The sequence below is a fragment of the Pholis gunnellus genome (genome assembly GCF_910591455.1).
Source record: "Pholis gunnellus genome assembly, chromosome: 11".
In the NCBI taxonomy this organism is placed as follows: domain Eukaryota; kingdom Metazoa; phylum Chordata; class Actinopteri; order Perciformes; family Pholidae; genus Pholis; species Pholis gunnellus.
Genome location: NC_136538.1, coordinates 12,643,175 through 12,665,336, shown reverse-complemented (window position 1 = coordinate 12,665,336; position 22,162 = coordinate 12,643,175). Strand labels below are relative to the sequence as shown.

The 22,162-nt window shown below is 42.1% G+C and overlaps 2 protein-coding genes across 4 annotated transcripts in view; one reads left to right on the top strand and one right to left on the bottom strand.

Annotated features, from left to right (window-relative positions):
* wdfy4 (WDFY family member 4) overlaps positions 1-21,502 on the top strand; it is a 38,114-nt gene extending 16,612 nt beyond the window's left edge. For 2 of the 3 annotated variants that reach the window (XM_079168917.1, XM_079168916.1), the window contains exons 33-64: positions 36-155; positions 274-453; positions 544-702; positions 1,142-1,268; positions 1,380-1,531; positions 2,205-2,443; positions 2,543-2,664; positions 2,787-2,978; positions 3,083-3,192; positions 5,588-5,665; positions 5,803-5,994; positions 6,083-6,158; positions 6,248-6,462; positions 7,981-8,129; positions 8,236-8,350; positions 8,588-8,673; positions 8,777-8,839; positions 11,982-12,024; positions 12,784-12,903; positions 12,992-13,115; positions 13,199-13,308; positions 14,531-14,681; positions 15,094-15,185; positions 16,387-16,596; positions 16,688-16,808; positions 18,081-18,238; positions 18,839-18,997; positions 19,076-19,255; positions 19,495-19,677; positions 20,168-20,255; positions 20,907-21,036; positions 21,200-21,502. In XM_079168917.1, the coding sequence (XP_079025043.1) occupies positions 36-155; positions 274-453; positions 544-702; positions 1,142-1,268; positions 1,380-1,531; positions 2,205-2,443; positions 2,543-2,664; positions 2,787-2,978; positions 3,083-3,192; positions 5,588-5,665; positions 5,803-5,994; positions 6,083-6,158; positions 6,248-6,462; positions 7,981-8,129; positions 8,236-8,350; positions 8,588-8,673; positions 8,777-8,839; positions 11,982-12,024; positions 12,784-12,903; positions 12,992-13,115; positions 13,199-13,308; positions 14,531-14,681; positions 15,094-15,185; positions 16,387-16,596; positions 16,688-16,808; positions 18,081-18,238; positions 18,839-18,997; positions 19,076-19,255; positions 19,495-19,677; positions 20,168-20,255; positions 20,907-21,036; positions 21,200-21,263 (4,308 nt within the window). In that variant the 3' untranslated portion in view covers positions 21,264-21,502. The remainder of the gene's footprint in view (positions 1-35; positions 156-273; positions 454-543; positions 703-1,141; positions 1,269-1,379; positions 1,532-2,204; positions 2,444-2,542; positions 2,665-2,786; positions 2,979-3,082; positions 3,193-5,587; positions 5,666-5,802; positions 5,995-6,082; positions 6,159-6,247; positions 6,463-7,980; positions 8,130-8,235; positions 8,351-8,587; positions 8,674-8,776; positions 8,840-11,981; positions 12,025-12,783; positions 12,904-12,991; positions 13,116-13,198; positions 13,309-14,530; positions 14,682-15,093; positions 15,186-16,386; positions 16,597-16,687; positions 16,809-18,080; positions 18,239-18,838; positions 18,998-19,075; positions 19,256-19,494; positions 19,678-20,167; positions 20,256-20,906; positions 21,037-21,199) is intronic. The other variant, XM_079168918.1, reaches the window with a different exon arrangement.
* lrrc18a (leucine rich repeat containing 18a) lies at positions 8,944-9,771 on the bottom strand (the record flags this gene model as incomplete). Its single annotated transcript, XM_079168919.1, has 1 exon — positions 8,944-9,771. The coding sequence occupies one exon, from the start codon at positions 9,769-9,771 to the stop codon at positions 8,944-8,946; it is 828 nt and encodes a 275-aa protein (XP_079025045.1).
* Positions 21,503-22,162: the final 660 nt, after the last annotated feature.

Here is a 22,162-nt window from a genome sequence, read left to right as displayed (position 1 = left end):
ATCCCTTTTATAATGCTCTAATGTGTCATCTACAGGTGCTTTTGGATGATTTCCTACAGTCATTGATTGACAGCCAAGCAGACACACCTGCTCAGCAGCTCTGTGTTGAAGCTGCGACAATACTGCTGGCATTAGTCAAAGCCATCATCACTCAGGTGAGAACGTAATAACCGTACACCTTCAGTATTTTTCACCACAAATTGATAATGTGTAATACCTATTATTATTATTATTATTATTATTATTATTATTATTATTTTTATGTTTTAACAGCCTGTTCCTCCAACAAAGGACATGTCAGACACTGATGCATCATGGGAGTTGCAGCTCCCAGCAAGTGTGATGCAGTTCCTTTGTCTACTCCATAACCTGCGGCCCAGAGACCCACTGTGGGCATCACCAGAGTTCCTCCATGCACTCGCTGGAGTCGTGTATCCTCTGGACATTTCAGAGGTTTGTGTGTTATTCTGGATTTATGAAGCCCAAACAGTTCTCACATCGCTGGTCCTATTCACAGGTTTTTTTTTTTCTCACTTCTTTCAGGATGTGGTTGAGCCTCGCGTAGTGAGTGAAGGTGAGAACTCATTCAAGAGTCCTCCAAAAGGGAAGCCGGTGTGCGACTTCATCCGTATTCTGCTAATGGACAGTCTTTTTAATGTGTCTGCCAACACCAACACACATCCTCTCCTTCTGCTGCTGGAGGTGAATGCACAGATGACACATGAATGCAAACAATTATTGACTGTATTTTGTGAGTTGACGGAACACACTCTAATATCGTTATACATGCAACACATACGCATTTTTTGTCAAAAGGCTTTCCCGCTGATAAAAGGCTCTTCAATAAACTAAAACACTGCAAAGCTCTCATTTCTCCAGAAGGTGCCACTCTTTGCTCAGCTACTAAATAAGGCAGAGCCAAGGTACTGTTGATAAAATCATTCACCACTAGGAGGGAGAGAGCAGCAGCAGGCCTGCAGCACTACAGATTTATGTAGAGGTGTTTTCAGCTGGATGAGCTTAACCCGCATGCACACACACCAACACCTACACTTGACACATTAGACAAGGTGTCAATCAATCATATTACCAATAACATATACGTCTTTTTTTAAACTAATAAACTGCATAAATGTCACAGTTTTCCCCTGAAGGTGCATCGCTGGAACAGACGCAGATTTTCCAGACTGAGCTGCTGGAGTTGACCATGGACATCTTCCACATGCTCAGCCATGAGGAAGAAAACAACACTCATCTCATCTCACAAGGTAGAAGAACGATTCATGCTTTACTCAAAGCTCGAACTGATAACCGTGTTCATGCAAAAAAAGAAGAAGTTTTGTCATCTGAATCCGCTGCTTTTTATTTTTATCTCTCAGACGGCAAGGGTCAGACGCCTGAAGGCCAGATGGGCACGTTGATGGAGAATGTGGTGTTCTTCAGTAAGACTCTGCAGCAGAAACTTTACAGCGGAACATTCTTGGGAGACTCTGAGAGTTTGATCAACTTCCTCGCGGATCAGATTGTTGTGGTGAGACGAACACAGAGAGACATAAACATACAGCAGTATACACACACACACACACACGCCTCCATGTAGATGCTTAACATGGAAAAATATGTTTTCACCATAAATTTGACATTTATGGTTCCTTTTTTTACACTTGTGCCACACTCGTCTTAAAATACGAGAGGAGTGAATAGAAGTCCGCTTCTTTGGAACAGGGTAAATGATATTGTGATTTTTAGCTGTGTTTTAGCTGTGTTTATTTTAGTTGGTGTTATTTTAGTATTTTTCCTAAATTGTGGTGACACATTTTTCTTGTTTAGTTTTTATGTTGAATATCGTGTGCTTTGCTGCGTTTTCTTTCTCTTCTAATATCTCGGGGCTCTATCATCTAGTTGGGAATAAGTGTTTTCACTTGAACATGTTATCATTTGGGTATTTTTTTTGTTTCTTTGTCTGAGTTCATAATCAGTCAATAAATCTGCTAATTCTATAAATTGAAGTTGAAAGTAATCTGTTCATTGTCAAAGTGAAGACCGTTTCTTTTAACCAACTGGAGCACTGGATTGTGTAAATCTGCCCACAGGTCACTAATACCTACTACTTACTACTAGTACTACTTACTACTAATACTTTCTACTCCAGTTTTATATTATATTATTATACTGATTACAGATACACTGCTGTTCACTTTTAGGCTCTGGATAAAGGCCAGACTCAGAAAGAGAAGACTGTGTCTGCACTCTACTCGTGCACCAATAAAGTCCTGCTTCACCTCTTGTCTCAACCGCGGCGTTCCCAAGAAGAAAAGGACGGCGTCATCAGGGCATTGCAGACCTTCATGGAACGCTGGGATGTCGTCATGGCGACTTACAATGCAAACGTGAACTTCATTACATGCCTTCTTCATTGTCTGTTACTGATACGATCGGGCAGGTAATAGTGAAAACAAAAAAGATACACACAAGCATGTGGTTGAAAGCCGAGTTCACTGGTAATTCAAACAATCACACTTTTATTTTTATTTTTTTGTAGCTACCCCGAAGGTTTTGGATGTGTTGCACAAAAAGTGCTGAACAGGAAAGCTTTGTCCCAATTGTTTGCTACAAGAACCAGACATTCTGCACGCCTCAGCGACGGAGCAGACATTACCACAGGTATGAAGGCCGGTGTGTGAGGGTCTATTTACATTCATCACTTTAGCCTGACATTTTCTAAGTCTATGGAGATTTTACTAGAGAGTTCAGAAGGAATGTGTGTGTGTGTGTGTGTGTTCCAGATGACAGAGAGCTTGTGTCCTTAGCGGAGGCCTGCTGGTCAAAGGTCATGGCAGAGAGGCAGCACACGATTGAAGAAACCTCCAAGATGGAGATCTCAGCGAGCCACACGGCTGAGACGGGGCCTGTCAGCATGACTGACATCAGCCCTCTGTGGGAGGAGATGGCACACAAAGCCTGGCTGCTACACACAGGTTAACTACACTAATAACTGCAGAAGAAGAAGAAGAAGATGCCTGAATGTTAGCTCTATTTATGGAAAAAAATCTAAAAACTATTTTTGTCTTTTTCTTCTCAGAGTCTCAGAAGAAGAATGTGGCCGGCAGTACTCAGAAGAAGTTCGATATGATCAGCAGCGCTGTTCGCGCAGCTTTGGGCAGACTAGGCAAAGAGTCGGTAACAGTAGAGGTAAATACACACTCCCGTTCCCTAATTGTTTGGATCTTTGGCACAGGACAGGGAGATTTGTATGCTTGTGACTGTTGTCCCCTTTGCATAGTGTGGGGTCGTTACCTTTTCCCAGGTGCCCCAGCGTCCCAGAGCGCTGTGCTCAAACACCTCATCCCAAAGTCACTGCTGTGTTTGTGTTGTGGGCCGTCCAGCCCTGTGGGGGTGTTTGATTATTTCTTTAAATGGATTTGGATTATCACAGCTGATTGCCCCTGAGTGGGCATAGTAATTGATATCTGTTAGGCCTATCCACGGGAACACTCGGTACAACACACTGTTTGCTGCTGAAGGTTAAAGACGTGTTTATTGTTGTTTTTCCCCCCAAAACACGTGGCCCACATCATTAGTTCCCCCACAACGCTTAAGACGTTGAGCCATCTGGAGCAGGGAGCGGGGACATATTACTCAGGCACACAGGCATGAAATTACCGCGTCTGTGTGTCGGTCTCACCCCCACAAAGCGTGTGTGTGCTCTTGTTTGTGTGCTCCTCTTGCCGACAGAAATCGGGTTGGCAATTATAGTGGTACCAATCTGATGAAAACATTATTCATTTGATGTTATTCTTTATCATATCAGTCTTTGACAGGCTATCAGAGAGGGTGATGAATTGTTTTTTCCATCTGAGAGGCAGTGAAGAAGAGGGAGGGATGTTTTCCTTCTGCCTCTCTGCCGTGTGTAGCACCACTTTGCTCTGAGTAGGTTGCAACATGCAGCGAGTGTTCAACACATTATATTCAAATCATCAGTAGTGGTCAGCCAGTCTGTTCATTTTCTAGTCATCTTCATGAAGAAACAAGTGAGTCATTAATTAAGTTCTGTATCATCAACTTATGACCTTTAGTTGACAAGTCATGAGCTTATGGGGAGTCTCTTCTTAGTCACTGGATCCATAGTGCTGTATTTCGTACGAGCATAGTTTCAGATATCTACTTTTAGTAAACAAAAACAAGAGTTTTTAAAGCCTACTGTAGGTAATGAATGAGAATACGGCGCCTGATAGGCAGACTGTGTCCTAAATCAAGCTTCAGTGCAATTCTTCCAGAGATTTATTTCATCAGCGAATGCAGTTTCCATAATCATATCTGTGTCCTCATATTAGAAAGATAATTAACAGCACTAATGATCACGTTAAGTTCATTACACATTCACTGCCAGCCCAGAATGAAGTTGACATTATGTTGCCTTATCATCAAAGGTGGCGTATTGTTGGGAAGTCATTAAAATGGAAATGAGTGTGATGTTCTGATGTTAATTGCAGAGGGAAGAGATGAGTTATGTATTTAATGCAGCATTTAAAAAGCCAATGAGGTTCCTATCTGCTAAATAGGGTAATTAATGCTATATATTACTTATGTTTGTCCAAATGAAGGAATGAAATTAGGAGATGATGACGCCGACTTGCTGTTTATCTGTCGCAACACGGCTCTAGTTCGCAAACTTCATTATTACACTCTTTTTTTTTTTTTGTCTGTAATATTTCTATAATCTCCCCTCAAATTACTCCTTTATTTCTTTCTCTGCACAACTTCTCATTTGGAAAGGCAGTCAGTCATTTAGAGAAACAGTTTTCATTTCCAGAGGGCTTGTCAAAGTTTGTTGTCAACTTTTACGCATTGGGTTTATTCTGAAATTATGAATTTCTGATTTTTTGCATCTCTAGTATTACAGAAGTAGCCGTTTGTTTTTTATTGTACTTGAAATCAATTACTGCATTAATGGGGTTATTCCGCAAAACACGGAATTAGCATCTGTAAATAAGACTAGATATAAAGTCTTACTGCATGTTCACTCAGTCAATTAAATGCCTTTCCTGGGTCAGCTGTGAGGATGGACACATGTTGTTTCACTACTCTCTCAGCGAGCACTGCTGTGATGATGGGCTTAATGAAGCAGTTAACAGTCAGAATATGATCCCAGTGTGTCTGCTGAACATGAGCATCCTGCAGTGTCAACACGGCTCTGTTTTGGGTTTTTCTATTTTTTCTTTTCTTTTATGTTTTAATCAACACACACACACACAGTAGAGACACACACACTAGCCTTGCCCTTGACTGTGGCGTGGCTCAGTGATATTAATGTTTATGTTAATTAGATCACACCAACAAATGATTACATTTCCAGGCAGGGTTATTGTAAGACTGTAGCCACTAGCTTATTTTGCCCAGTGAATGCAATTTAGAACAGATGTAATTGTATGAATGCATTGTAATTGCATGAGGAAACAACAATACCATTATGAATATACAATCTCTGTGAACATGATGTGTGTTTACAATATGAGCTAGAGGAAGAGCGATTGTGCCGCCCGCTCTTTTCATTTGCACCCATCGGGTTACTCTCCTTTCTTTGTAGGAGTTTCTGTCCTACATGGAGTCACATCGACAGAGAGGCCACAGCATGTTTGAGAACATGAGGACAAACCACTTACAGGTTTGACAGAAATGTGACCATGAATATACTGAAATAAATGTAATTTAAAAAGCCCAAGTTGGATCTGTAATCATTTTTTTTATTTTTTATCTCCGTCTCATCTATTCCGCCTATCCGGGCCTGTTTCTGCATCCCAGTTGAGAGCCAGTGAGTGGGAGCGAGTGAGCTCCAAGTGGCTGCGTGTGGAGGCCGAGCTGTTGAGGGAGAGAGCTGTTTTCGGCCCTGGCCCAGGGGTGCTGCTGAGCCAAGACTGGGTGCAAGATGCTGCTGAAGGACCCAACCGAACCAGATCACGCATCCGCAGAAAGGCTCTGAGACGTTCCAAACGGGTATAGCCTTTCATTGCAGAGCGGGATCTGTGGAGCAGGGTCCTATTTAGTGTTCAATCTATAACAGAGCCATATGTTGTTCCAACAGGTGCTAGGAACGCAGTGTCTGGGTTTAAGGACTAGCATGTCTGAGGAGAACAAAAATAGAGCAGAAGGAGACATGGGTAAAGACAAGTATTTCCTTTTGATATTTTTTCTTTTATCAGAATGTGGATGTTGGCTCAGTAGGGACATTTGTTTCCTTTTTTAACAGAGCCCAAGATCCTGTGTGAAGTTGGAGCAGAGGCTAAAGAGGATGAAGAGGAGGGAGGACAGGATTTTGACCGTCTGACCTTCTTCCCTGCCCTGAATGAGACACCTGCTGTCACTGAGGGTCCAACCAACCCCTTGACCCCCGAACCCTGCTCCCACACACAAGACTGCCACGACATCCGCATCATCCTGCAGGAGCTGCACGCTGGAGAGGAGGTACTGGGTGTGTGCCGGGTTAAAAACAACATGCCTCCTTCCCACCCTGCTAATATTCACAATCATAATTATCTGATGTAGACTAAGGGATTCCAATAGCCCAGCGCTGCTATCAGAATTTCATCTTTCCTCATTAGTGTAATGTTTTAATGTCGAGACGCAGCTCAGCTCCTCTCATTCTTCCAGTGAGTTAGAAACCAAGGCACATGTTGACAGGGACTCTCATCACTCCGGCAACCAGCAGCGGCTTTTAATGTTTCTGACAGAAGTATTAATAAAAACAGTAGGAGGTGATGCAAGCTGTCTTACATCAGCTTAGTAAGTGTGTGATGTGTGCAAGTGCGTCCTGTTGTCTTGCAGTGGTTCAGTGTGAGTCCTGCTGAGCTTCCTGTCAAATCAACACAGTCATTAGCTCTGAAAAATGCGCACACACACACACAGTAACACAGTAACACACAAAGGGAGACCCACTCATAATTAGCTTGCCAGCGCCAATAGTGTGATTATGACAGTAATGTGTGTGGGGAGAAATCAATGGTCTGACATTAGCCTCTCAGTCAATAAAAGTCCTCCTTTTCTCTCCTTCTTCCCATCATCAGCTAAATCACCCACAGACTGATAACGCATATCTGTCCAGCGCACACTAAGGAGATAAGGAAACAAGTTTATTGTTATGTATTTAATCTTTGACAACAATAAATGTAACTAATTCTTTTCTGAAATCTGAAATTAGAGACAGTGGTCCCGATGCAAGTTTGTATGTACTGATGGAACACTGCCATACAATCCGACCATGATATAGCTCAATGTAAGACTCCTGTGCCGTGAGGCTGAGACTCGCTCACCTTGAATCTTATGAAACGCCTTCACGTCACGTCAAGTGATATTATTCATCATTGCATGTCTCTATGTGTGCATTCAGACTAGAGGTTCTGATCACTTAGCAGGTTTCCTATTGTGTGTGTGGCAGTGATTAATTCTCCTAATAATGGCCATGCAGTGCCTCCTCCTCTACCAAGTGTGTGACTCTGTTTTCTGGGGGTAGGGAGTCTGATTTGATTAGTATAAATTGTGTGGGCCCTGCGGGTGTGTCGGGGCCCCATATGGTTTTTGGGCGCAGTGTCCCAGAGGACGTGCAGCGGGGGCCAACACAGGGAGACAGCCAGGTGCACACACTCACTGTGAAATGAGGGGAGACAATAGAATTAGCCACACATTATCACAATGCAGTTAGCATTAGCCACAACCGGCGCTGAAAGCAGCATGTGGGTCCACTTTGGGGCTGGATGAAACGCACAGCCACACCGCTCCCCATCAATCAGCTCTGATAATGAAGTGTTCAACTGTGTCTTTTTAATAATGATTAGAATATGTGATTAAAATGATCAATCAAGTAAAGCCTGAAGTGCCTGCGTTGCTGCCATGTCATGTCCCGGGAGAGAAGTGTGCTGATGTGTATTGTGCCGCTCACTCAGGGCTTAATGCATCTCCCTGTCTCTCTCTTCCCTCTCTATGTAGGTAAAGGCTAAGATGTGTGTAGTGACGGTGAGCGGCCTCAGAGTGACAGAGGGGGTGCTGCTGTTCGGGAAAGAGAGCCTGCTCTTGTGTGAGGGATTCACTCTTAGTCCTGCTGGAGACGTTTGTTGCAGGAATCATCACCCCAGCAGGTACAGCCGTGTGTGCAGCAGTTACAGCAGAACGATAGAATGAACACACGTTAGCTTTTCAGTTGTTCTGATCAGTCGCGTATGTGTCCCTCTCTGTCTCTGCCAGTGTGAGGGATTCCTTTATTTCCACCATGCTGAGTAAAGAGCTGCCACCAGCCCGCTGCAGACGCTGGCTCTATGAGGATATCAAGGATGCTCGCTTCATACGGTTCCTCTTGGAGGTCAGACATCCTAATGCTCAAGCAGATGCATCGTATTAACATGCATCTTATGTTCACATTACTGTTCGATGTAGACGTTTGTCTCTGTTCACTCACAGAAATCTGATTTGTTTTGCATTTCACTTGTTCCTTCAGTTGTTTCTTCTAAGTGGGGATTAGAGAATCTGTATATGTTAAGTGAAAATATGTTCAAGACACAAAGTTACAAAAGAGCCACTGTGCCTCTGTTCATATCAGGACAACGCGATCGAAGTCTTCATGAAAAACGGACTTTCAGCCTTCCTTGTATTCCTGAGTAAAGATCACGTCTCTGCATATAAAAGGTGACACATTGATATAAGTTGGAGGTTAAATTTATTTTTTAAATATTTTTTAGCATTATGATGACTCTGATCTTCATTCTTTCCACTCTTGTTCTCCCTTCAGGCTGTGCATGGTAGTGCCAGCGTTAAAAGGCAGAGGGGTTGCTGAGGTGATTGCTAATGCCAGGTAAGGTTCCACAGTTAGTCACAATCATCCAACAGCAACATTTCAACATATAATAAGTATACTATGTAATGACAGTCTGTGACACTGTTTGGTCATTTTATTGGCTAGTGTTCCATCTTTCTTATTCTCCACACATCTTGATTGACTTTAGCCACTGAGTTTGGCACCGTCAGTCCGTGATAAGTCCTTATCCCTTTCTCCTCAAACACGTCAGCTCCTCCTCCTCTTCCTCCTCCTCCTCCTCCTCCTCCTCCTCCTCCTCTTGTATGCCTTTGCCTCTGCTCTTGACATGTCTGAAGGCATGTCCTACACAGGCTGCTCTCATGGACCAGATACACATCTTCCTCTGCTTGAGATTTTTCCTTCTGCATCCCTTTACCATCCCTCTGAACATATGATAGAGGATTTCGTTTCATGTTCACCTTTGTGAGGTTGCGTAGGACTTTCAAAAACTCTGGTAGATTGATGAAGAGGTTATCAAACAGACCTAACTCTTGAAGACTATTTAGAGCATCCATAGTGGGCGGCAGTGTGTCTAGCCGGTTCATTCCCAGATTGAGACTCTTCAGGCTGATGAGAGACCCTAACGTGGACGGTAAACCTGCAGAGATTAGGCGGTTGTTTGAGAGGTTGAGGTGGGTCAGTCCCACCAGGTTGCCGATGGACTCGGGCACAGATTCCAGCTTATTGCTGTGTAGATCCAACCATCTCAATGTCGAGAAGTTCCCGATGTTATCTGGGAGTTTCTGTATCAGGTTGCGGCTCAGGTCCAACTCGTCCATGTTGGTCAGTTTTAGGAGACACTTTGGGAAGATCGTTATACCCATGTTGCTAAGGGTGAGTCTGCGCCGTCCATCCGGGGTCATCCTTATTGCCTTTTTGGCACGCTTGAGGGTCAACTTTGTCCCTTTGTCTCCCTTCCGTTTGGGCATGGTACTGCAACACACAGAGAATTAACAGGACAGTTTAAAATTTCAGCACAGCTTCACTTTTGCCCCCAAGAGGCTACTTTCCAATAATTCATCTTATCTACACCACCACATAGTACTATAGCAAATAAATGTGTTGTGTGTATGTTTACGTGTAAGTGTGTGTGTGTGTGTGTGTGTGTGTGTGTGTGTGTGTGTGTGTGTGTGTGTGAGGCTGATGTGATTTATTCAGATACAAGGGCTTATGTACGGCCCGGGGCAGTAGGGAAAGCATGCTCTCTGAGGTATGAGAGCTTGAGCTGTGTGTGTGTGTGTGTGTGTGTGTGTCTGTCTGCAGTGTTATGTCTGCACTCGTGCGTGCTCACCTAGTGTTGCCCATGGGTGTGTTTAAGAGCACAACTCTCTAATTAAGGCTAATGCAGGGGAACAATAGGAGAGAGGCGACACTGGGTAATACAGCAAAAACAAATGAGTGCCGATGCTCCCTCACCATTCAACTGATTGAGCTGTTTGGCTCTTTTCATGCAAGGAAGGTGTGTGTGTGTGTGTGTGTCTGTGTGCTTCATGTGGACGTCGCTCTCTGCCACACACAGTGTACTGACAGACATGGATGTACTCTACTATAGTACATGTGCGCGTGCACAAAGAGTCAAATCAGGACTTTGATAAATGATAGTTGGGGAGTGTGATGAGGGCTTTGCTCTCCTTCCCTCCCTGTCTTAAAGAGCAAGGTGTGTGTCTGTTTGTGTCTGTGTTACACCCCAAGGCCCTCTCTCGCCTCATTCATCATCCTCAGGATGAGAGGGGTTATCCGCTGGTGCTTGTTCCCATTATAACCTCCTATAGAAAACTATTGCATGAAATTATTGCCTGCAATTAGATAACACATACTGGGCCAAATGCAATGATTGATTTAGTGTAGTTTTACAAAATAATTTGGTCAGGAGTTATTGGACGAGGGGAGGAGTTATTGGATACACTTCAAGTAGCCCCTCGCTGTCTAAACCCATTTACTGTTTGCATCCTTGTACGTTTTTCAGTTTGTATCCCACTGTGTTCTTGTTTAAAGCTTGCATCTACATTTTAAACGTGGATGAAGATATGTACTCACCATATTATATCTGAAGTCACAATGGTGTGGCACAGCAACAACACATAAAACACCTTCTGATTTGCTCAGCGCGTAGAAGTTGTAATAATACCTGGCGATCCTATGTGGCGGCGATTTGAGAGGATGGATCAGGAACGCAGTGTTGTGTCCATGTGTCTATCACCATTTCCCTGGTCTCCCGGCACCAAACGGGGAAAGTCAAGGTTCCTCTTGTTTAATATCGTTACTTAGCAACTGGGGTGGTTGGCGCCAGGACTTTATTGCCGTGTTACTGGCCTCAGAGGGGAAAAGAGATTTAAGGAGCAGTTGAATGCTGAACTAATCTAGGTTAAACACATTTAGCTGTGTTACATGAGTGAAATGTGTAGCAACGTTTGTCGTTTATCTGCTGTAGCGTAGAGGTTTTTGTTTAGCCAAACACGTTCCGGTAAATTAATTGGAAAGAAGATATTTTTGATCGAGCAGTTTACTCGGCGGTTTGTTAAAGAGAAACTTTTGAGTCTGTGCCTCCGTTTGAGTGAACGCCTATTAAAGGATCACCTTACAACATTCTTTGAACTAACACCAACTAAATGAAAAAAACAGCTGGAGAAGAAACTGTAGTTTGTCTCAGTTAAGCTTGTGTCAGCAGGAAGTCAGTGAACTGTTCTGTGTTGTTCCTTGTTCAACCAGTAATCATTAACCTCTGCTTGTCATTTGAAAAACACACTGCGCAAGGACAATACGACTTCCTCTTTTAAATACCAAATCCTGCTGATGGAGGCTGGTCAGACAAGTCACAGTGTTACTTCAAGTATATTTCCTCACAACCTACAGATGTCACCATGTGCTACTCCCTCCACATTTCTACTCATTAGTTATGCTACAAAGGGTCACTTCCATCCCATAACTGCTCCTGCAGCTGTGTACACACGCGAATTTCAGTTTCACTTGCTCTCCTCCAATCCGCCGCTTCACAACTCCTCGGGTTGACATGTCAACATGGGTTGCTAGGCAACAGAGCGAGCATAAAACTTTGTGTGTGTGGGGGGGGGTGCAGTGATCAGCCTCTCATGCTAATTTTTTGGTATTTGTTTGTTTTGTTTGTTTTATTGTGCTTTAGGAAGACTCCTGTGGTTGAAAAGGCGGCCCTTGTTAAGTGGCAGGTAATGCAATGAACAGACCTTCAGCCGTTTGGTTTTGACAGAGTTTTGTTGTGTTTGAAGATAAACTAACTCCTTTAACATCAGTGGAGACCGTCAACGTGTTAAACAGATATGACTTCAGCCCATTTCATCACATTTTTAGGTACTTGTACTTTACTTGAGTTTTTTCTTCTGATGCCACTTTATACTTCTACTCCAATAAATGTAAAAGGACATTTTTGTACTTTTCAGTTCTCTACATTTCTGACACCTTGGCAAACAAAACATGCAAAGAGCTTACAAAGATACTATTTTGTTATAAATTAAACTACTCAGCAGTACAAGTACAGCTGACATAATTAGTTGATTAATCAATGAGCTGATTTAAAACAAAAACATTTTATGATTTCAGGTTCATAGATGATTATTTTCTGATTTCCCTTTTATTTATTTAAATTATCATATTCATTTTTTCTTTTTTTAATTTTGAGGTTTGTACCATTAGTTGAAAAAAACAAACATTGTTTGGCTTCTGGCTAATTGTGGCAGTAATTCTGTAATCAATCAATTAATGAAGAAAATAACCAGCAGATAAATCCATAATGAAAGAAATAACGTGTTATGTGTAATGTGTAGTCCTAAACAAAATAGGTCTAATCAGGAAAATGTACTTAAAGTTAGGTAATTTTTTTACTATGTACATTGAATACAATTATTTTTACTGTGTGGTATTAGTAATACTTCCTATAATACTTCATATTACCCTTGTCTGTTCTCCAGAGAGGGGAAATTAGTAACTTTGAGTACTTGATGCATCTGAACACCATCGCTGGGAGGACATACAATGACCTGATGCAGTATCCAGTCTTCCCCTGGGTCCTTGCTGACTACCAGTCAGAGGTTAGGCCACACACAGTGACATCTTTGTCTTCAACATTCATATTGTGTGGGGGGGGATAATGAAAGTGTTTATTTCTGTCCTTGATAGACGCTCGACCTGTCAAATCCTTCAACTTTCCGTGACCTGTCTAAGCCAATGGGAGCTCAGACAGAGAAGAGGAGACAGATGTTCGTCCAAAGATATGAAGAAGTTGAGAACATTGAGTGTGAAGGTATCTCAAAAGCTCTTTACGTTGCATTCTTCTTGTCTTTTGCTGTTCACTGAACTTTTATTCCACGTACTTTTACTCTGTAGGAGATTTGTCGGCACAATGCCACTACTGTACCCACTACTCCTCAGCCATCATCGTATCCTCCTTCCTCGTCAGGATGGAGCCCTTTTCACACACCTTCCAGGCACTGCAGGTTCGGCCTTGGACACTCACTCTTGGTCATTTGTTTGCCCTTTAAATGAATAAGCCACAAGAAAGAAATCTATTTCTTAAGTTCAAAATAGCATAGAATAGAAAATGTAATATATTTTTCTGTGTGAACCCACTCACATGAAGAAGTATAAAACTAAACAATTAGGTGCGACTATATCGCAGCAAACTTTTAATCAGGACATCAAAAGGTCAATCATAAAAGCTTAGAATGATACAAATAATACAGTAAGTTTGCTGAACGATGATAGACGGGATAAAGTGTTTCTGAATCTATAACCTTTAGAACTCGAAGGCGTTTCGTTGATGAATCAGAGAAAGATTTTAACCTCTGACAGCTACAGCACAAGATTTACAGTGCCGTTACCGTTTTTTTTTCTCTCATCCATACAAGGCTCATCACACACATTAATACATGCATACAAATCTACACAATCTGAATGTAATCACTGCTGAGTACATCAGGTGTGGTCTTGATTTTTCTGAAGAAATGGAAGAAGTTTATTGTGCATCAGTCACAACCTGATGCAAACCCAGTGCTCCAGATGCCCACTGATATTCATCACTATTTTTTACTTTTAAACATAAACCTCCTGATAATCTGCTTCTAACATGAACTAGCTTCAGCGCTTCAGATCCTGTTTCAATCCTGTTTTGGTCCAAAAGCAGATTATAGGGAAGTTTCAATATATATGCAAATAATTACAGAAAGCATCTAAAAGAAGCCAATGCAAATAGCCCCAGATGTTACCAAATTACAATACAGCATCCAATTGATTATAATGAAAAGGCATGCATATTTGATAGTCAGAATAAAGCAATAAAGATGTTAGTCTGGTGAATTACAGTGGCTTTTTGTCTTCTGAAGCACATAACGGGTGTGTAGTAATATCCATAACTGGATTTACATCTCTAACCAAGTTTACCAGTATATATGCTATTTTCATTCATTGAGATAATTGTTTTACTCTAAATTACATTCTCCCTCATGAGATTTCCATCATAGATTATGGAATTTCACAGAAAGATGAAAAGCTTCCTTCAAATAGTAGCAAATATTTCCTGCTTGCATAATAGAATGAAGAATATAAAATATGGCTCACTGCACTGAATCAAGCATAACTACTTTATTAATATGCCGGTTGCAAAGTTTGGTTCAGCAGTGTGCCGGGGGTCTGACAGTGCTGTGCCTCGTCTTCCCGCAGGGAGGGTTTGACATCCCAGAGCGGATGTTTTACAGTGTAAAGAAGGAGTGGGAGTCGGCCTCCAGAGACAACACAGGGGACGTCCGAGAGCTCATCCCAGAGTTCTTCTACCTGTCTGACTTCCTGCTCAACTCCAACCACATCCAGCTGGGTCAGTCACAAATATCCTCCTCCGTGTATTGAAGTGAATGACTCAAAGTACTCACAGTACGAGAGATATTTGCCCTTTTACAAGCACCGTTTACTTAAGTGCCCAAAGGATTATGATTATTTTATTGTTTTACTTACTTGTCAACAAATAGTAATAAAAATACCCAATCCAACAATGTGTTAGTCCGTCCACCTTGTTAGATTTGGTTAGTTTGCTTTGTTTGAATTACTATGTTTTTATTTATATACACTTTTGAGCAAATTTAGAAATTCAAACTAGCTTTGTAAATTTGTGTGCTAGTTGAGCACTCTAATGAAACACAAACACAACGGGGAACCACTTGTCAAAACGTTGCGCAAACTCCACAGGGCATCTTTAAACTCCTTTTCTTTTTTCATCCATATCTCGGTAGGCTCTATGGAGGATGGTACTGCTCTGGGAGATGTGGAGCTGCCTCTGTGGGCGAAAGGTGACCCCCAGGAGTTCATTAGAATCCACCGAGAGGTCAGTGACCCCCGACCTCACCAGGCTTATCTGTTGCAGTTGGCTAGTCTTGACTATTGCAAACAGGAACTTTTCCCATGAGACCTGATAATGTTTGTCAATACTTGTTAATGTATGTACACACAAGACGCACTGTTTTAGTATCCAAAACAAGTATCTACTGTAATAGTCGGGCCGTAGTCGTGTTGGTTGCAGTCAGTCTGTTTGCCTTCGTTCTTTCTACCACAGTATAAGAGACGGATCTTATTCACAGCAGCCACTGTCTTATTCATTATATTCTCTAAAGGCCATCTTGTCTCGTTGAGCTCGGTTCAGTTAAATACTTCTAGCACTGACTGTTTTCAAATATAATGACCGGTTGTCTTGCTTCTCTAGACATTCTATGAAAAGGCATGTATCTGAAGTTTAGATGACAGACAGCGAAGGACAACAAGCCTATTTAACACTATTGAGGGCAAGCACAAGACTGTCCATTTTTCATAATGCTATTATTTCTGCCAGCTGAATATGTTCTCAGCTCTTTCTTCTCTTTCCCTGTGTGGTGTTATTGTATATCTCTGTTCTTTTTCTCTCTGTTGGTCTGATTTCTTCATTGAGACCCTCCTTTTTCCATTCCTGGGGCATCTATGATGGTTATCACTCTGTAATCTACTGAACTACTCATATTGCCCACCATTCTCATAAAATTAGTGACTTTAGGAGATTGTTTTTTTCTTCCATATACAAATTAACTCAGGACAATATATCCTTGTTATGATGTTTTTTTTTCCGTTTTCTGGTATTCCAGGATGGGTTTATTAACAATGGGTGCAAGGCTTCACATGCTGGTCATAAAGCCCACTTTTGCTTATTAACTCTTCAAAACCAATCTCTTGCTAATTCCACCCAAATGATTCTTTAATTCAGACATGAAGATATGCTCATAACACAGCTGTGCAGCATCTTGCTGTTCCAGACTTCTAAATTGACTTTTAAAAGAAATCCTACTGCACCTGAATAATTTGATTGGTTGTGCATTCTTGAAGAAGTTTCTTGTGTTTCTAAACTCTCATAATAACGGTTTGACTGATGGTTTTGGTCCCACTGCAATAACAATGAGCACTGCACACAGATGTATTTTAGGACTGAACACTGCATGTATAGTAGTGTTGTAATATTTCTTGACGAGGTGGTCTTAGTTTATGCCACTATTTCCCCCCAGGCCTTGGAAAGTGACTACGTGAGTGCCCACCTCCACCTGTGGATCGACCTGATTTTTGGGCACCGGCAACAAGGCCCTGCTGCAGTAGAAAGCGTGAACACATTCCACCCTTACTTCTATGCTAAGAGAGGCCGGCAAGATGATAAGGACCCCCTCATCAAGAGCACAATCTTGGGATACGTCAGCAACTTTGGCCAAGTTCCCAAACAGGTAAAAAGAATAAGCTGGTGGAAGTGGAAAAATACATTACCTCCCACATGCAAGTGTATCTTTATGAAAATATTCTGTGTCTCTTCAATAGCTCTTCACTAAGCCACATCCACCTCGCAGTGGCACTAAGAAAGAAGGGTCATCACCATCCCATCCGACTCCATTCTTCTTCAAACTGGATAATCTGAAGACCACCGTGCAGCCATATAGAGGTACAGCTGAACAATTAAAAGAGCTCGGACAGCAAATGATATTATACTTAATCGTATAGGTATTGTTTTAAATTTTGGGAATCAAGCTTTTTTTGCTTTCTTGCCAAAAGTTAGATGAAAAGATAGATATCACTCTCGTGTCTGTGTGCTAAACTTAGCAGTTTTTTCTTTTTATACACAATAAAGTGAGCTTTTTTAACTTTTAGACTGAGCTGTTTCCACCTGCATCTGCTAAGCTAAGTGGCTGCTGGCTGTAGCTTCATATTTAGCGTGCACTCAGCCAAAATGTTAAATGAAGGTACAAAAATAAAAAGCAAATCATAACATAGCCTTATAAACAACAGTAATCTCCAAACAACTGAATTAACATTTCTGCTGAGTAAACTAAAGTCATTTTGCATTTGTCACCATTTTGTATTGTTCCTGCGTTATTTTATTTCACACCGTCTGATGTAAATTATTATATACAAGATGTGCCCAGGTCTCAAGGGGAGCGTTGAAACAGAGCGAGAATGTCCATAGATTAATTTACACTATGGAAGGGTAGAAGGAGCTATCTGTTAGAGCTACAATATGGAGATGACTCTTCCGCTGAGCCCTACTTAATAATCTGAATATCCCTACAGGCCCACTGAGGGAGAGGAGATGAATCTGCGAATGCTCAGGGAGAGATTCCTGCATATTACATTTCATATTAAATCTTAGAGTGTCTGATCTGATCAATAAGCAGATAGAGATGAATAGGAGGAAGAATGCTAAAAGTGATGCAGACACAGTTTCCTTCTTGGGATTTAAGAAGCCGAACTGGCGACGGGATGTAATGATTTCTGCCTGTTCCTGCATGAATAGGTCATTTACAGGCACTCTCACTGCATCACCCTCACACACACACACACACACACACACACACACACACACACACACACACACACACACATAACTTGTGCTGTCCAGGATGCAGGTGTCCCCGCCGGACAGCTTGTTGTAACCCGGGAATAGCTGTTTTAATTGCCCAGTTTTCTGCGGTCAATTTAATGAAATTCTTCACAAGTTTACTGAGCTACCAAACTCTTTAATGTGATGTTTTTGAAGAGCCATTACCTTCATTTGGCCAGGCAAGTTTATTCAGGTATAAGGCAGAATGAGGTCACTTTTTCTTTTTACACCATAACTTTTTTATGGTTTAACTGACAATTACAAAATACTTACTTTGTTCTACAACTTCTTGCTGATGGTGCAGCACTCTCAGTATCACTGTAAACCTTTCTGCAGAGCTGCCGAGAGGCCCGGTAGGTCAGATACTGTGTCTGGAAAAAGAGGTTGTGGTCCTGGAGAGAAACCGACTCTTCCTGTCTCCTCTGTTGGGCTACTTCTTCAGCTGGGGCTTCCCTGACTACAGCTGTGCCTTTGGAAACTATGCAACTGAAAAGGTATAATTGTCAGCCTATACAAGTTGCTCAAGTTTACATTGTTTGTATTATTGCACAACCTTGCAACCAGAAACTACATTTCAACCAACACACATATGAAAAAGCCACACACGCAGTCAGCTAATCAGTATCAGCTTTCTCTGACATCACTAGTCACGCTCAATCAAAACAGTGAGGCCATCTTTATGATCTGGCTTCAACTCACTTCAGAGCGCTACACACTGCTGTGTTGGCTGTGTCAACTGATTTCTTGACAGCCATTTAGATACTTACTTGAATAGTAAATTAACCATACAATACCTGGCAATGGCATCTCTTGCTTGATGTCTCAGCGATGTCTTGGTTTCCGTTTTGTTGGTTTGTCTGTTTTGATGAGTTTACTACACTACGTACATACAATGTTGTAAGATACTTTGGGGAGCCTAGGTACAAGGGTAATAGTAACAACATCATATTATTATATTACCATCAAGATTCCTTGACAATCACAAGTAATTATCTTATGAAATATGCTAAAACATACCCATAAACTCACTTCATCATGTGTACTTAATTCACACCCAAAGTGGTAACGGTCCACCCGTGTATGTCCGTCTCCAGACCGTTGCTGTGTGTGAGAGTTTGTGTGACTGGGGGGAGACGCTGTGCGCCGCCTGTCCAAACCAGACAACCATCGTCACTGCAGGAACCAGCACTGTGGTGTGTGTGTGGGATGTAGCTGTCAACAAGGACAAACCCACTCACATGAAACTCAGACAGGTTAGTTTGCAGTAGAAGTGTTGAACGGTAACATGCACACACACACTCAGAATAACACTGACCCTTTTTTTTTTTCAGCCGTTATACGGACACACAGATTCTGTGACGTGCCTGGCTGTGTCCGAGGTCCACAGCTTGATAGTAAGTGGCTCCCGGGACCTCACCTGCATCCTGTGGGATACAGAGGAGCTAAGCTACATCACCCAGTTAGCAGGACACACGACCGGCATCTCTGCACTGGCGATCAATGAACTCACTGTAAGTCCACCTTCTTGATCTCCTTTTTTGTATTTCTCTAGCTCTCCTCTGGAACTCTATTGTTCTTCTGTTCTTTGTCATTTTTGGCTCAGTGTTGTCATGTTTTTCCTCTTCATTCAGCTTCCTCAGCATGAGGAAGAGAGGATTGTCATTGTCGACACCATGCATTCCCTATTTGTGTTTGTGTTTTGCTCTGTCTTTGTGCAAATGGGAGTCAACACTATATTATTCTGTCCAAGGGTGAGATTGCGTCATGTGCAGGACCTCTGCTCTACCTATGGACCATGAAGGGTCAGCTGTTGACCTGCACGGACACGTCCTGCGGGCCTCGGGCAGACATCCTGTGTGTCGGCTTCACACAGCGACACGAGTGGGATGCGACGAACGTCATCGTCACTGGCTGTGCAGACGGCATCATACGGGTGAGGTCTTTTTGTATGCTTGTATTAATGTAATAGACATCGTCTTTCATACACACAGCCTTTTGTATGACTAATAGATCAGCGGGAGAGTCTGCTTTCTTTTTATATTGTTTTCAAATGTGGTTTGAATGCGGCATTACTTTGGTGGTAGCCTCGCAGGTAACAGCTTGGATGTCCATCAAGGTATTAATAACAGCATATGTTTCGTGTGTGTGGGGGGGGGGGGGGGTGACTGCTTTTGTGTTGGATTAATATAAGCACATACTGCCTCTTTGCAATCAAAACTGTAAACTCTAAATTGGGCTTCACTTGGGAGTGGGTGCCCATACCACACGCACAACACACACACACACACACACACGGTATTATTACTTTATTATTACCTTGAGTTATGGGATGTGTGTGTGCGCGCGTTGGTGCTTATGTGTGTGTGTGATTGTTATGTTGAATTATGTCTGATTTTGCTACTCGTTATGTGTCTCTCATACAGATATGGAAGACAGAGTACACCAGAACACAATTACCTGGCCCTCCAGAAGAGCCTGTGTCCCCGGGGCAAGACCGAGCAGAGAGAGACGGTAATGTTACTGGCAGTAGGATGGGATATACATATAGGTATTTTATTTATAACAACACAGATTATGGAAGTGTCTGATAGTAGCAAACCAGTGCGGCTCACTATTGCGACTGCACAAAAGGAAATTATTCTTGTGTTTTGTGTTTCAAAAGAAGCCCATCGCTATCTAATTAGATAAATCCTTAAGTGTGAGATGATTATTTTTAACCGCTCATCTCAGAGCTAGAAAGTGTTGTTCCAGATGAGAGCTTGTAACGCTTACCCCATCCCTCACTAGCATTAGGGCTAGCAGGAATTATGTTGTTATAAAGTTATTAAACATAGAGGCAGTAAACACTGATGAGTAATTCTGCTGACGTGTGTGTGCGTGTATAATTTAGAAAGCAATAATACCCAGATCCAATTTGGCATACGTTGGTTACAGCCTCGCGTCACCTCATAGGAGTATTATGCCTGGCAAATTACATTGAGGCAAGTCTTTACGTAACACTGAAGCATTTATATTCGAGGGATTTTTCTCCCTTTAGCGGCCCGCTGACCGCAGATAAACACTCTTTTTTTTTTTGAGGGGACCGCTGGGTCAGGGTTGCAGACAGGGTGGACACCTGCCCTGTGATCTAGTAATGAATGAGGGTTGATGATGTATCCACAGTGAGCAGCTCATGCCAGGTTAAAGGCTGGGAGAGACATCTGGTATCATGTCAAGAGCTGAACAGAAGTCAGGCTGTGTCGCAGCGCCGCAGCAAGAATAGTCCGGCCATCACAGCGCTGGCCATATCCAGGTACAGTAAATATCATGCACCTGCTCACAGCAAAGAGAGGAGGGATTTAGTTTGCAAACTTTGAAAATATTTTAATTTAAATACACTTTTGGAACTGACTGATTGGAAAACATTTCCATAACCCTGACCTCACTGATTTCAATGATTTTCATCATTTAAACAGGAGCCATGCTACTTTGTTGGCAGGCGATGCCTGGGGCAGAGTTTTCACCTGGACCTGTGAGTGAGAGGTGGCAGGGATTGAACACAATCATGCCTCCAGCTTCCATTTCCTGCACAGACTCTGACACAGAAAATCCATCAGTGTCTCGGGTCTGTTCTGTGTGTGCATTCAGCAAGAACTGTTACAATGTTTGCTACATTCAAGTCTCGGACAATATAGAATATTTTATCTCCTACACTGATATTTCATTCTGTATTTATCTTTGTTAATACTGAATTTCAACAAATGAATAAAACTACTGACAACCATTTGCATAAATCTTTTTTGATGATTTTGATGATAACTGAATTCTTGGTTGGCCAGGATTTTTTATTTTTCAATTTAATTTTCGTCTAAGATTCATAAAGGTGAATCCAGAAGGACACTGGCTTAACTTCTCCAGAGCTGCTGGGTGAATTTGCAAAAGAATGTGATGTGGAGAAAAAAAGCATTTACTAACTTTAAAACAATCATTTAAATGAACCTTTGCTGCTCCAGCAAAGCTTACTAAGGTGCACAGCAGAGGCTTGTGGTGGAACTCGGCAGCTTCAAGCTGAAAGCGAGTTGGAACTGTGTGAATGATGAACACGAGCGTGCATGCTCAGCCAATATCCCTAAGAAATGGAGCTTTTTGATAGCATTGTAGAGCTTGAGCAGTTCACTTCCCACGAAATGCACAACGAGCATCCATGATCATAAAAAGTTTGACATGCACATGTCAGCATTTTGTGCTTTGGGGGTTGTAGCGCTTTGCTTTGGTACATGTTTGTGGTATCAACAATTCTGGATGTTTAGTTAGTTGTGAATCATTGGCTGAGCTTTCTTTGTTGTTTTTCACAATGTGTTTTCAATCTGCTTTCTAATGTGGTATTCATGAGTACTTGAGCATTTGGCTGCTTTCCCATGATCATGGCAAATGTGTGT